General features: G+C 45.0%; 1 protein-coding gene across 2 annotated transcripts in view; it reads left to right on the forward strand.

Moving 5' to 3' along the window:
* The window catches only part of LOC142303590 (transcriptional regulator QRICH1-like), a 126,518-nt gene that overhangs the window by 54,220 nt on the left and 59,902 nt on the right, over positions 1-12,396 (forward strand). For both annotated transcript variants that reach the window (XM_075345095.1, XM_075345096.1), the window contains exon 3: positions 3,790-4,817. In XM_075345095.1, coding sequence (XP_075201210.1) covers positions 3,813-4,817 — 1,005 coding nt within the window. In that variant the 5' untranslated portion in view covers positions 3,790-3,812. The remainder of the gene's footprint in view (positions 1-3,789; positions 4,818-12,396) is intronic.

Consider the following 12,396-nt stretch of genomic DNA (forward strand, 5'->3'; position numbering starts at 1 on the left):
CAGCACATTTTCGCCGCCGAGAAGCAAGCGATATCCCAGGATGTCGTGAGTATGTGGATGCGATGTGAGGTGTGTGTGAGGTGTGTATGAGAGTGAGTGTGAGTGTGATCTGATGTGTGTGTATGTTTGTGTGTGTGCGTGTGGACCTTCCGGCGCAGCAGGACCTTGATGGGCTTGTAACCATGCGAGCATGGTTACCAACGTATCCACACCACTCCCACCACTGCCGTGGGAGCGGGGGCCGGGGGAGGGGGAGGGAGTACAGTACTCACCTCCGTGACAGCGCTTGTAACCATGCGAGTATCCACACCACCCCTTTGGGAGCGGGGGCCGGGGGGGGGGGGGGGGGGGGGGGTTGGGGGGGGATAGGGAGTACCGTACTCACCTCCGTGACAGCCGTGTCAGTTAGAGAAATGCGCGGGGGGAGGGAGGGGGTGGGGCCAGAGCTAACGTGCATTGCGTGAGGGGGGCGGGGCGTGGCGTGGCTGAATTGCCAATGCCTGCAGGGTGCCGGGGCGAGAGGCCAATCTGTGGGGGGGGCGGAGCCTGGGCGAGCGGCTGGCCAATCCGTGTGGGGGCGCAGCCTGGGCGAGCGGCCAATCCGTGTGGGGGGGCGGGGCCATGGCGAGCCCAGCGGCCAATCAGCTTTGTGTCACCGTAAGGACACAATTTTGGAGCATGACAGACAGACAGACAGACAGAATAAGGCAATTATATATATAGATATATATATATATATATATATATATATAAGTGTGTGCGTATGTATGCGTATGTATGTAGGAGGCCTGGCTGTGTGTGTGTGTGTGTGTATATATGTGTGTATATACCGTATATAATATATACATACATACATACATACATACATACATACATACATACATACATACATACATACATACACACACACATATACATATATATATATATATAATATATATATATATATATAATATACATATGTTGTAGAACCGAGGTGATTATATTAGTCCGGCCCTCTAAAACCATCCCAATTTCTTATGCGGCCCCATGGAAAAATTAATTGCCCACCCCTGCTGTAACGGAATCTGCATTCTAAAAGCCAAGTAGCTCTCCTTCCAATCCGATCCATGTGCACAAACAGTAGTGTCACTTTCTGTGAAAACTACATAACAAGTTGTCCTGTCCATTTTCTCTTATTACGCCTTGTTTAAATTATATATTTGGTGCTAAAACAGTATTTGAGTGGAAAAAAGATATTTTTTTGCTTTCACATCTAAATGATATAAAGTTTCGTAAATGACCTGTAGATTAAAAATTCTCAGTACAACACTAGATAAATTTCTTGAAGGGTCTAGTTTCCAAAATTTGTCACTTGTTGGGATTTGCGTTGTTTTGGTATATCTGGGGCTCTGAAAATGCGACATGGCGTCTTCAATCTATTCCACACAAATTTAAGATAAAAAATTCAAATATTGCTCTTTCCTTTCTGACCCCTGCCAGGTGCCCAAAAAGCAGTTTTTGACCACATATAAAGTGTCATATCTGGGAAAAAATGCAACAAATTTGAAACCTAAACATTATTTTAATCAATTTAAAAAGTTCTCTGAAGCATCTATGGGATCAACATGCTCACCTCACCCATATATTAACTCTTTGATTGGTTTAGTTTCCAAAATGGGGTCAGTTATGTTGGTTTCTGCTGTTTTGCTACCTCGGGGGCTCTGCGGATGCGACATTTTGACTGCAATCTAGGCACCCCACATTTACATGCCAAATACTAAATGTCTCTTCTTCCCTTCCCACCCCTGGGATTTGTCCAAACAGAACTTTCTGACTACATGTGGGGTATTACCACACTCAGAAGAAAGTGAGTAACAAACTGTGGGGTCCACTCTTTCTTGTGACTTCTTGCAGAATAGAGAAATGTTGGGCTAAAAGAATATTTTCGATCCAATGTTATCAAATTCTGTGTAGTACTTGTGGGTTCAAAATGCTCACTATACGCCTGGATAAAATCCTTGAGCAGGGTAGTTTCCCAATTGGGGTCACTTGTGGGGTGGTTTTTGCTATTTACACACCATAGGGACCCTGCAAATGGGACATGGTGCCCATAATCTATTTTGGACAAATTTTGGTTACAAAATTCAAATATTGCTCCTTTCCTTCTGAGTTCGGGTGTGTTTCCAAACAGCAGTTTTTGATCACATGTGGAGTATCAGCGCTCACAGAAGAAACTGGGTGGGGTCCATTTTCTCGTGTTATCCTTTATAAAAGGGAAAATATTAGGGCTAAAGAAACATTTTAAAGGGAACATTACAATTTTTTTTTGTTCATGGTATTTTTACCTTAATTCCTGTATCACATCTGAAGGGTTAAAAACTTTCCTGCAAGCAGTTTTGAAGTATTTGAGGAGTGAGACTTTTAAAATGCTATCACTCTTGGAGATTTTCCAGTATATTGGCCCCTCAAAGTTCATTTAAATCTGAATAGGTCCCTAAAGAAACAGGTTATGTAAATTTCCTGAAAAAATGAAAAATTGCTGCTACACTTCTAACATCTTCACAAAATAAAATGACGTTTGAAAAATGATGTAGATGTAAAGTAGATATGGGTGAATTGTTATTTATGAATTATTTTGTGCAGCATGATTAACTGGTTTATGAATAAAAAGAACCCTGAAATTTTGAAAATTGCTAAATTTTGGGCAAAATTCCGATATTTTCATAAATGGGCGCAAAAATATTTATTTAAATTTGTCACTAACATAAAGTACGATATGTCACAAAAAAGACTGTCTCTCAAAATCAATGAAATTCTGTGAAGGCTTCCAGAGTTATTACCACATAAAGTGACACTTGGTCATTTCCAAAATCTGGCCTTGTCATTAAAGGGAACCAATCGCCAGGATTTTCCTATATAACCTAAAGCCAGTGCTATACTGGCACTATCAGGCTGATTCTTTGCATACCATTAGTGGTCAGCTCGGATGTTTTAGGTTTTGAAATCCAAGAAAGTAAAGTTTTTATGAAATCACCAGCTTCTAGAGTGACAGCAGCTGAGGATCAGAAAATATCTGGGGGGGGGATTCATACTTCTGCCCTCATTTTTTGTTAGAATTAGCATAAGCATTATACAAGGGACCTAGCAGGACCTGTGGTGATGTCATAACCATGTGACCAGAAGGGGCGGGGCCTCAGCCAACAGAAAAATGATGCTTTTTCATATCAGCTTTGTTGGCTGAGGCGCCGCCCCTTCTGGTCACATGGTTATGACCTCACCACAGGTCCTGTTAGGTCGCTTGTATAATGCTTATGCTAATTCTAACAGGGGGAGGGCATAAGTATGAATTCCCCCCCAGATATTATCTGATCCTCAGCTGCTGTCACTCAAGAAGCTGGTGATTTTATAAACTTCACTTTCTTGGATTTCCAAACCTAAACATCCTACTTACAGGTACGTAGAGAATCAGCCTGATAGTGCCAGTAGCACTGGCTTTAGGTTATATACGATAATCCTGGTGATTGGTTACCTTTTAAGCTCAAAATTGGCTCCGTCACAAAGGGAATAATCAATTTGTCTCTTGGGTTTTCTTGGCGCCACAGAGGTTATTTAAGTTTTTACATGAAAACTAAATGGAATCATTAAGGTGTCTCAAATACATGTAGTGCCAAATTATGTGCAAAAGCCATCTCTGCACATGATTGTGGAATAGTGGTAGCTGCATACGGTACATGGAAAGTCGTTTTTATCTGTTGTAATTATTTGTCACCAGCTCTTCATAACGTGTTTTCTTTCTACTTTGTTTAGTTGGTTTTCCAGTTACCAGAAGGATGAGCCATTCCTTGGAAAATTCCATTCCGTATGAAGACTATCTGAGAATGAAAGCCCAGACTATTCCGCCTCACCGCATGAAAGATTTTTTAGATTCGCTCAATGGAAAGGGAGCAGAGGAAATGCAACAGTTTGTTCACTCTCCAATTTCTGTATATCAACAAAGAAATCATTACTTTTACATGGACAATACTGATGTCGCTGGTTCTTTGCTGGAGCTAGCAAGGCCAATCGCTTCTCCTCTGCAACACTCTGTTAGTCCTGGCATTCCTCTTGATCAGCATCACGTCCCCGTTCATCATGTCCATCTGCGACAGGGCCACAATATTGATATTCAGCCAGGCCAAACAAATAAGACTCTACAACAACAGGTGGATGGGCAATCTGTTTCTGATGGCCAGAATGCCAGCATTGTTGGTACGTCTGCTTCTCAAGATCGAAGAGCTTGTTCTTCAGGATTATCTCAGCCAGTTAAAAAGAGAAAATTTGATGTCCCCATTGAGGACAGCTACACCATTAACCACGTATCTTTACAAAACACTCCTGCTACAGTTGTAGCACTGCCTTTGCAAAGTCAGCAACAGGCTTACATTCCTCTTCGGCAGGAGCTGCTCACTGTGGATAGTAGTCAGCTGTATGGACTGGTACCTGCCAGTACTTCACCATCAGGACAATTGCCCAATGTTGAGTCTTGGGCAATATTCTCTGCCCATGCTACCTGTCCCGATTCTCAGACTTTAATAAACACTTCTGTACCTCAGGACAGTTGTGGACTAGTTCAAATGGGGGAAATTCCAATGCACAGTAATAGTGTTAAACTAGAAGAGAGCAAAGACAGCTTTGATGTAAAAAAGAGCATCTCCGATAAAACAATGCATGCCGCTGGTACGTCTGGGTTTCCCATGCCATTGTTAAATATGAATGGTAACATTCAAATTCCATTATCCTTACAAACAAGTGGACGTGTGTACCAGTCTTCAAAATATTGGGACCAACATGTACAGGTAATTGTTTTGTTACTTTTCTTATGCATTCTATAACACAATGTCTGAAATTACTGATTGTGTTTTGTAATTATTCTACTTTAGAATTGAAAAGCTCATGAATAAGCGTTTAGCCTTTTATAATGTTCCCTTTTAGTTAGAAGTGTCCCCTGAAAATAAAGTAGTTACAGATCAGATTACCTTACTGTTGGGACCTTCAATAAATGTGGGATTATATGGTAGCCATTAAAGTTGTTATGCTGGTTTCATAAGTGCATGGACTTGCTCCGTCATTAGAAGACAGGGGTGCTTTTTGCAGCTACTCTTATTGAATGGCTGTGCTCATTTTTCATACAGACTATTTACCTCTATCTTTAATACATACTATTCAGGTAGTACCCTTTTTATACTTCGACAAAATGCACGTTTAGGCCCTGTGCGCACACTGCGTTTTTACCTGCGTTTTTTTTTGCGTTTTTACTGCAGAAATTTCTCAAGAAAATGGTTGTAACCTTTCTGCAGACATTCCCCAGCAAGACCTATGGAAAAAAATAGCTGTGCACACACTGCGTTTTTTTCTCAAGAACATTCTTTCTGCAGAATTTCTTGAGAAAAAGAATGTGCATGTCACTTCTATTCTGCAGGTACCTGCGGTTTTTTATATAAATAATGGTAAAAAAAACCACAGGGACCAACCTGCGGAAAAACCGCACCAAAAACACACAAAACCGCTGTAAAACCGCATGCGGTTTTTGGTGTGGTATTGGTGTGATTTTTGACCGCAAGTGCGCTAATCTTTCAGACTCAAGAAATTTCTTGAGAAAAATCCTTTTTCTAGTGTGAACAGAGCCTTATACTATTTACCTTACCACATAAGGTGCTTACACAACAGGAAGCAGTTAGCCAAGAGGTGAATCTGTCAAGACTCGCCCGAACACTAAGCTAAGAATATACTTTGGTAAGCATGCATGTGCTTTCAGTGGGAAACTTGGGGTAAGCTGGCAAGCAATTTTGGCACCAGCATATCTGCTGTGGAAACAAAAGGATTGAACGTTGTAAGGCCACCAATGCTCAAAAAAATGAAAGGAACACTTAGAGAACTAACCACCAGAATTTTGTGATACGAACTAAAGGCAGTGCCGTACTCGCATTAAGATACTGAATCCAGGCATACCTGTTGTAGAAAGATCGTATGCTTGGTTGATGAAATCTCTTTAATCAGAGTTTCAGTGTCTTCCATAAAATGGCGCAGCAGATCGTGGTACGCGCATGCGTGGACTCCGGCACCATTTTAATAAAAACAGAAGTAACGTGGCAATGCACTTGCGCCACCAGCAATGGCAGCGCGACACAATATTCAAATAAAGAATAGGGGCAAACCAGGAGGATGCCGGAGAAGGACTTTACAGTGAGGACCCAACCCACAAAAGCCTGCCATGTTGCACCCCCAATCAAAATTAGATATTTCTGCAACCAAGCATCTGATCTTTCTACAACTGTTATGCCTGTATTCAACATCATAGCGGTTCTCTTTAAGCAACACAATGTGACTCCAAGTCAATAACACTTCTGTGAAATTAACCAGTCAATTTATGAAGCAACACTAATTGTGAATCAATTTTTTTCTGCGGTTATGCACATTGAATAAACAAACAGGTAGAAATGATAACCCCTATAAAGGAGGTTCTGCAGGTGGTGACCACAGGCCATTTCTCTGTTCTCCATCCTTTTTGGCGGTTTTGGTCACTTTTGCGTTATTGCTCTCACCCCTAGAGGTAGTATGAGGGGGTGTAAATAACCCACAGACGTTGCTCAGGTAGTACAGTTCATCCAGGATGGCAAGTCATCGTGACCTGTGGCAAGAGGTTTAGCTGTGTCTGTCAGCACAGTGTCTAGAGCATGGAGCAGACACCAGGAGACAGGTCAGTTTCACCAGGAGTTATGGAGAGGGCCGTAGGATGGCAACAACCCAGCAGCAGGACCGCTACCTCCTCCTTTGTGCAAGGAGGAAAAGAAAAAGCAGTGCCAGAGCCTGCAAATTGACCTCCAGCAGGCCACTAATATCCATGTGTCTGCTCAAATTGTCAGAAATACACTCCATATGGGTGGTAGGAGGGTCCGACATCCACAATTGGGTGTTGGGCTTACAGCCCAGCACCATGCAGGGCGATTGGCATTTGCCATAGCACACCAAGATTGACAGATTTAACACTGGCGCCCTGTTGTCTTCACAGATGAGAGCAGATTCATACTGAGCATATGTGACAGACAGTCTGGAGACACGTTCGAGAACACTCTGCTTCCTACAACATAATCCAGAATGACCGGTTTGGCAGTGGGTCAGTAATTGTGTGAGGAGGCATTTTTTTTGGAGGGCCGCACAGCCCTCAATGTGCTAGCCAGAGGTACCCTTATTGCCATTATGTACTGGGATGAGATCCTCAGACTCATTATGAGGCCATATGCAAGTTCAGTGGGCCCTGGGTTCCTTCTGATGCATGACGATGCTAGGCCTCATGTGGCTAGGCCTCGTGGCTCAAGTGTGTCAGCAGTTCCTGCATGATGAAGGCATTGATGCTATGGACTAGCCTACCCGTTCTCCAGGCGTGAATCCAATCAAGCACATCTGGAACATCATGTCGTCTTCCATCTACCAATGCCATGTTGCACCAGAGACTGTCGAGGAATTGACTGATGCTTTAATACACATCTGGGAGGATATCCCTCAAAAGAACATCCGCCGCCTCATCAGGAGCATGCCCAGGCATTGAAGGGAGGGCGTACAGGCACGTGGAGGCCACACACAATTCTGAGCCTGATTTCCTTGTCTTGAGGCATTTCCACTGAAGTTGGATCAGCCTGTATGTTGATTTTCCACTTTGATTTTGAGTATCATTCCAAATCTAGACCTCCATGGGATATTAATTTTTGATTTGCATTGATCATTTTTAAGTTTTATTGTTCTCACGCATTCCACTATGTAATGAATAAAAGATTTGCAACTGTCAAATTTCAGTCATTGAGATCTAGGATGTGATATTTTAGTGTTTACTTTATTGTTTTTGAGCAGTGTACATTAAATTCAGCTGACTTTATTGTCTATAGGGTGCATTACTCTGTTCATATTATTTTCCAGTATCACAGCGCAAAATCACTGCAAAATCTTTCATGCTATTCCCTTACAACCACAATTTTCTTTAAAGGGAACCTGTCATGTACAATGTGCGTTCTGACCTATCAGCAGACGCATGTGTGCCCTAATTACACCTCCCTACCCATCCCTGTGTTGTAAAATGGTGTAATATGAAAGTATTAAAAAAAATGTTTTATTACTTACATATTTCCTCTGTAAATAGCAGAGCCTGTCGCCCAATGAGCGTCGTATCGCCCTGTGTTTGCATATGTTCCATGCTATCACTCCCCTGTGGGCGTGATACCATGGATTCACATGAGCGACCTCTTCCGTCACTCCTTCAGAATCCCGCGCGTGTGCACTTAACGAGCACTCAGAAAAGGCTGCAGGAATGGTATCAGTTTGATGCGCTCTGCGCATGATCAGAATAGTCTGATCATGCGCAGAGTGCGTCTGAAGCCGGCGAGTGAACACCCAGAAAAGGTTATGGTACTGGTAAGTGCAAACATGCGCGGGATCTGAAGGAGCGAGGGGGGACGTCGATCATGTGAATCCATGGTATCACGCCCACAGGGGCGTGATACCATGGAAAGTACGCAAACGCCCACAGGGCGATGGGGTGCCGAGCTCTTCTATTTACATAGGAAATATGTAAGTAATAAAACGTTTTTATTACTTTGATATTACACAATTTTACAACACAGGGATGGGTAGGGAGGTGTAATTAGAGCACACATGCGTCTGCTGATAGGTCAAAACGCATATTGTATGTGACCGGTTCCCTTTAAATTTGCACATGTGTGCAACTGTATCACTAGGTGGAATTAGGCTATGTGCGCACGTTGCATTCTATTACGCAGCGTAAAATAATCACTGCATGTGCGTCTCAGAACACAGCCGAAAAGCTGCGTTCTGAGACGCATTCGGCAGAACGCAACGTGCGCACATTCCTGCAGAATGCGTGCATTCTGGATGCTTGCTCTGCCATGGGAAAAGCATCCAGAGCGCACATTTTTGACAGTGCGGTCCCACTCGGCTCTGCTGCATCCCCATAGACTTGCAGCAGAGCCGACTGGGACCGGAATGTCAAAAAGAGCACATGGCTGGCTGCGGGAGACAGCCGTGCGATCAGAATGAACTCTGATGAACTTCACCCGACTTCATTGTGATCGCGCGGCTCTGTCCGTGTGCCGCGGCTTGATTTGCGGTCACAGGTGAAGGACTCACCTGTGACCCCAAATGTGAGTGACTGCAGTGAGCCGGTGCCGTCACTCAGGTTACCCGCGGCCAGCTGGAGTCCTCCACCCGAGACCTGTGGCCGCGGGTCACCGGAGAGACGTCCCCGCACACATCCCGACATTACCTGCGACATTCCCGCACACATCCCGACATTACCGCCGACATCCCCGCACACATCCCGACATTCCCACACACATCCTGACATTACCGCCTACATCCCGATATTACCTCCGACATCCCGACATTACCTCAGACATCCCCGCACACATCCCGGCATACATCCCGACATCCCGCACACATTCCGACACTACAGCCCTCATCATAACCGCACACACCCCGACATTAGCTCAGTGACGTCCCCGCTGACAGCGCGACTCACTTCAGATTCTGCATGGAGCGGACAGGAGCGGCGGTGTTCTACTGCCGCTCCTGTCAGCTTCATGTGGCAGAGCTGGTTGTATCGCTAGACCTCGTGGATTACGCCAGACCTGGAGGTGTTTGGGGATTTTAATAAAGTGGTGAAAGAGGGTGGTTTTTGTCTTTTATTTCAAATAAAGTATTTTTTGGGTGTATGTGTTTATTTACTTTCACCAGGTTAATCATTGGGGGTGTCTCATAGACGCCTGCAACGATTAACTAGGACTTAGTGGCAGCTATGGGCTGCTGCCATTAACTCCTTACTACCCAGATTGCCACCGCACCAGGGCAGTTCTGGATGAGCCGGGTACAGTCGCATCTAATCCATGTCCAATAATGTGGGGCTCCGCACCATCCTGAGAATACAAGCCTTCAGCCGTGTGGCTTTACCCTGGCTGGTATCAAAATTGGGGGGGGGGGGGCGCACGCCGTTTTTTTATTTTAATTTATTTTACTGCACTACATAGACCCGCCCACCGGCGGTTGTGATTGGTTGCAGTGAGACAGCTGTCACTCAGCATGGGGGCGTGTCTGACTGCAACCAATCATAGACGCCGGTGGGCAGGGGAAGCAGGGAATACGAGATTGAATAATGGGCGGCCGGCATTTTCAAAAGCAGGAGAAGCCGCCGGAGCAGTGTGACAGCTGTGCAGCTGATCGGTGAGTATGAGAGAGGGGGAGAGGGATAGACCGACAGAGACCGACAGTGAGAGACAGAGACCGACAGACAGAGAGAGACCAACATTACAACCAATACGCACAAAAGAAGTGGCATGTCACTTCTTAGAACGCGCGCTTCGGGCAGTAGCCGAAGCGCTGCGCTCTAATACGCCACGTGCGCACGGCTCCTGCATAATCTTCATAGATTATGCTGGGGACGCAGGACGCATGCAGTTACGCTGCGGTGCAGATCGCAGCGTAACTGCATGTAAATACGCAACGTGCGCATATAGCCTTAATCAATATTAACCCTTTCACCATCTGGCGATTCATTTTTTTTGGGGGGGGGGGGTTTTCCCCTCCCTTTCTTCCAAGAGCCATAACTTCTTTATTTTTCTGTCAATATTAGGGTATGTGCGCACGTTGCAAAATTACATGCTTTTACGCTGCGTTTTGCACAGCAGCGTAAAAGCATGCGTCCTGCGTCCCCAGCACAATCTATGTAGCTTGTGCAAATTCCATCTGCACGTTGCGTTTTAGAATGCAGTGATTTGCATGCTGCCAAAGCGCTGCGTTCTAAAAAGCAACATGTAACTTCTTTCGTGCGCTTTGGATGCAGCCGCCGCTCTTTCTATGGGAGAGGCTGCATCCAGAGCGCATGAAATCTGCATCTATTCTGCAGACACACTGCATGATTGCGCAGTGTTTTTGCAGCTATTTGAAGCGCTCGTGCACTGCCAAATCGCTGCAGAATTTTCAGCATGGACACTACGCAATGTGCGCACATTGCCTAAGCTGTACGAGTGCTTGTTTTTTGCGGGGCGAGTTTTGAATAACACCATTCATTCTGCCACATATTGTACTGGAAACCGGGGAAAAAATTCCAATTGCGGTGAAATTGCCAAAAAGTGCAATTCCACAATTGTTTTTTATTTACCATGTTCACTATATGGCAAGTTCTTAGATATCGAATATGTAATATTCTCAAATTTTGGGATCTGGGGCGGAGGGATGGATTATTTTGTGTCCTGAGCTTACATTTTTAATTCCTACCATTTTTGTATAGATGTGATGATTTGATTGCCTATTATTGCATTTTATTAGAATATTGCACCAAACAAGGAAACGTAATTCTGGCGTTTTTTCTCGTTTACCGATCAGTTTAATTTTTTATTATTATTATTAATATTATTTATTATTATTTTCAAAGATCGTGTATTTCTAAACCTGGCGATACCAAATGTGTGTGGGATGTTGTTGTTTTGTTTTTTTTTTTTTTTTTTTATGGTTTGTTTTCAGTGGGGCAAAAAAGGGTGATTTAAACTTAATAATTATTATTATTATTATTATTTCATATTTAAAAAAAATAACTTTTTTTTTTTTTGTTTTAACTAGTCTCCTTTAACCCCTTCACGACCATGGACGGAAAGATCCGTCATGGTGCCCTGGGCCTTAACGACCAAGGACGGATCTTTCCGTCATGGCGTAATCGCGGCACCGGAGCCTCCGGTGACTGCGAAAAGTTAGGATAAACCGCAGATTCGGGGAGGAGGGGACCTGTACCTGACTTCAGGAGGGGTGGTGCCTCCTCCCCGGACCTACGGAGGCTGTGATTGGCTGACGAACGTCGCTCAACCAATCACAGCCACTGTAATGTTCCAGCCACTTAAAGTGACTGAAACATTGAAATCCAGCCCTGGCAAGTGCAGCTATAGCACTGGCCATTGGCTGGAGCTGGGTGACCTCACTGGATCACCCTCCCCCAGCTCCAGTAGCTCTGATTGGAGAGATCGGCCTTGTGACTGATTTCTCCAATCACAGTGGACCTGTTGCCGGTGACCGCCCCCGTCATCGTCCCTGCAGCACGCCAGCACAGTGAGTGTGCACAGTGCAATGGCAGGGCGACAAGCTCCGGTCCCATGCTGTTATGAGACCGGAGCATGGGACCCGGAAGTTGCCGCGCTGCCATTGCACTGTATGAAACCGGCCTCCCGATCCGCCGCCGCGATCTGCCACCCGCACCCCCACCCCTCGTATCTGCTGCCCGCACCCTCACCCCCACACCTCCCGATCCGCCGCCGCTGCTGCCCTCCACCGCGATCTGCCACCCGCACCCCCACCCCTCGTATCTGCTGCCCGCACCCTCACCCC

The sequence above is a fragment of the Anomaloglossus baeobatrachus genome, chromosome 4, assembly GCF_048569485.1.
Source record: "Anomaloglossus baeobatrachus isolate aAnoBae1 chromosome 4, aAnoBae1.hap1, whole genome shotgun sequence".
Lineage (NCBI taxonomy): Eukaryota > Metazoa > Chordata > Amphibia > Anura > Aromobatidae > Anomaloglossus > Anomaloglossus baeobatrachus.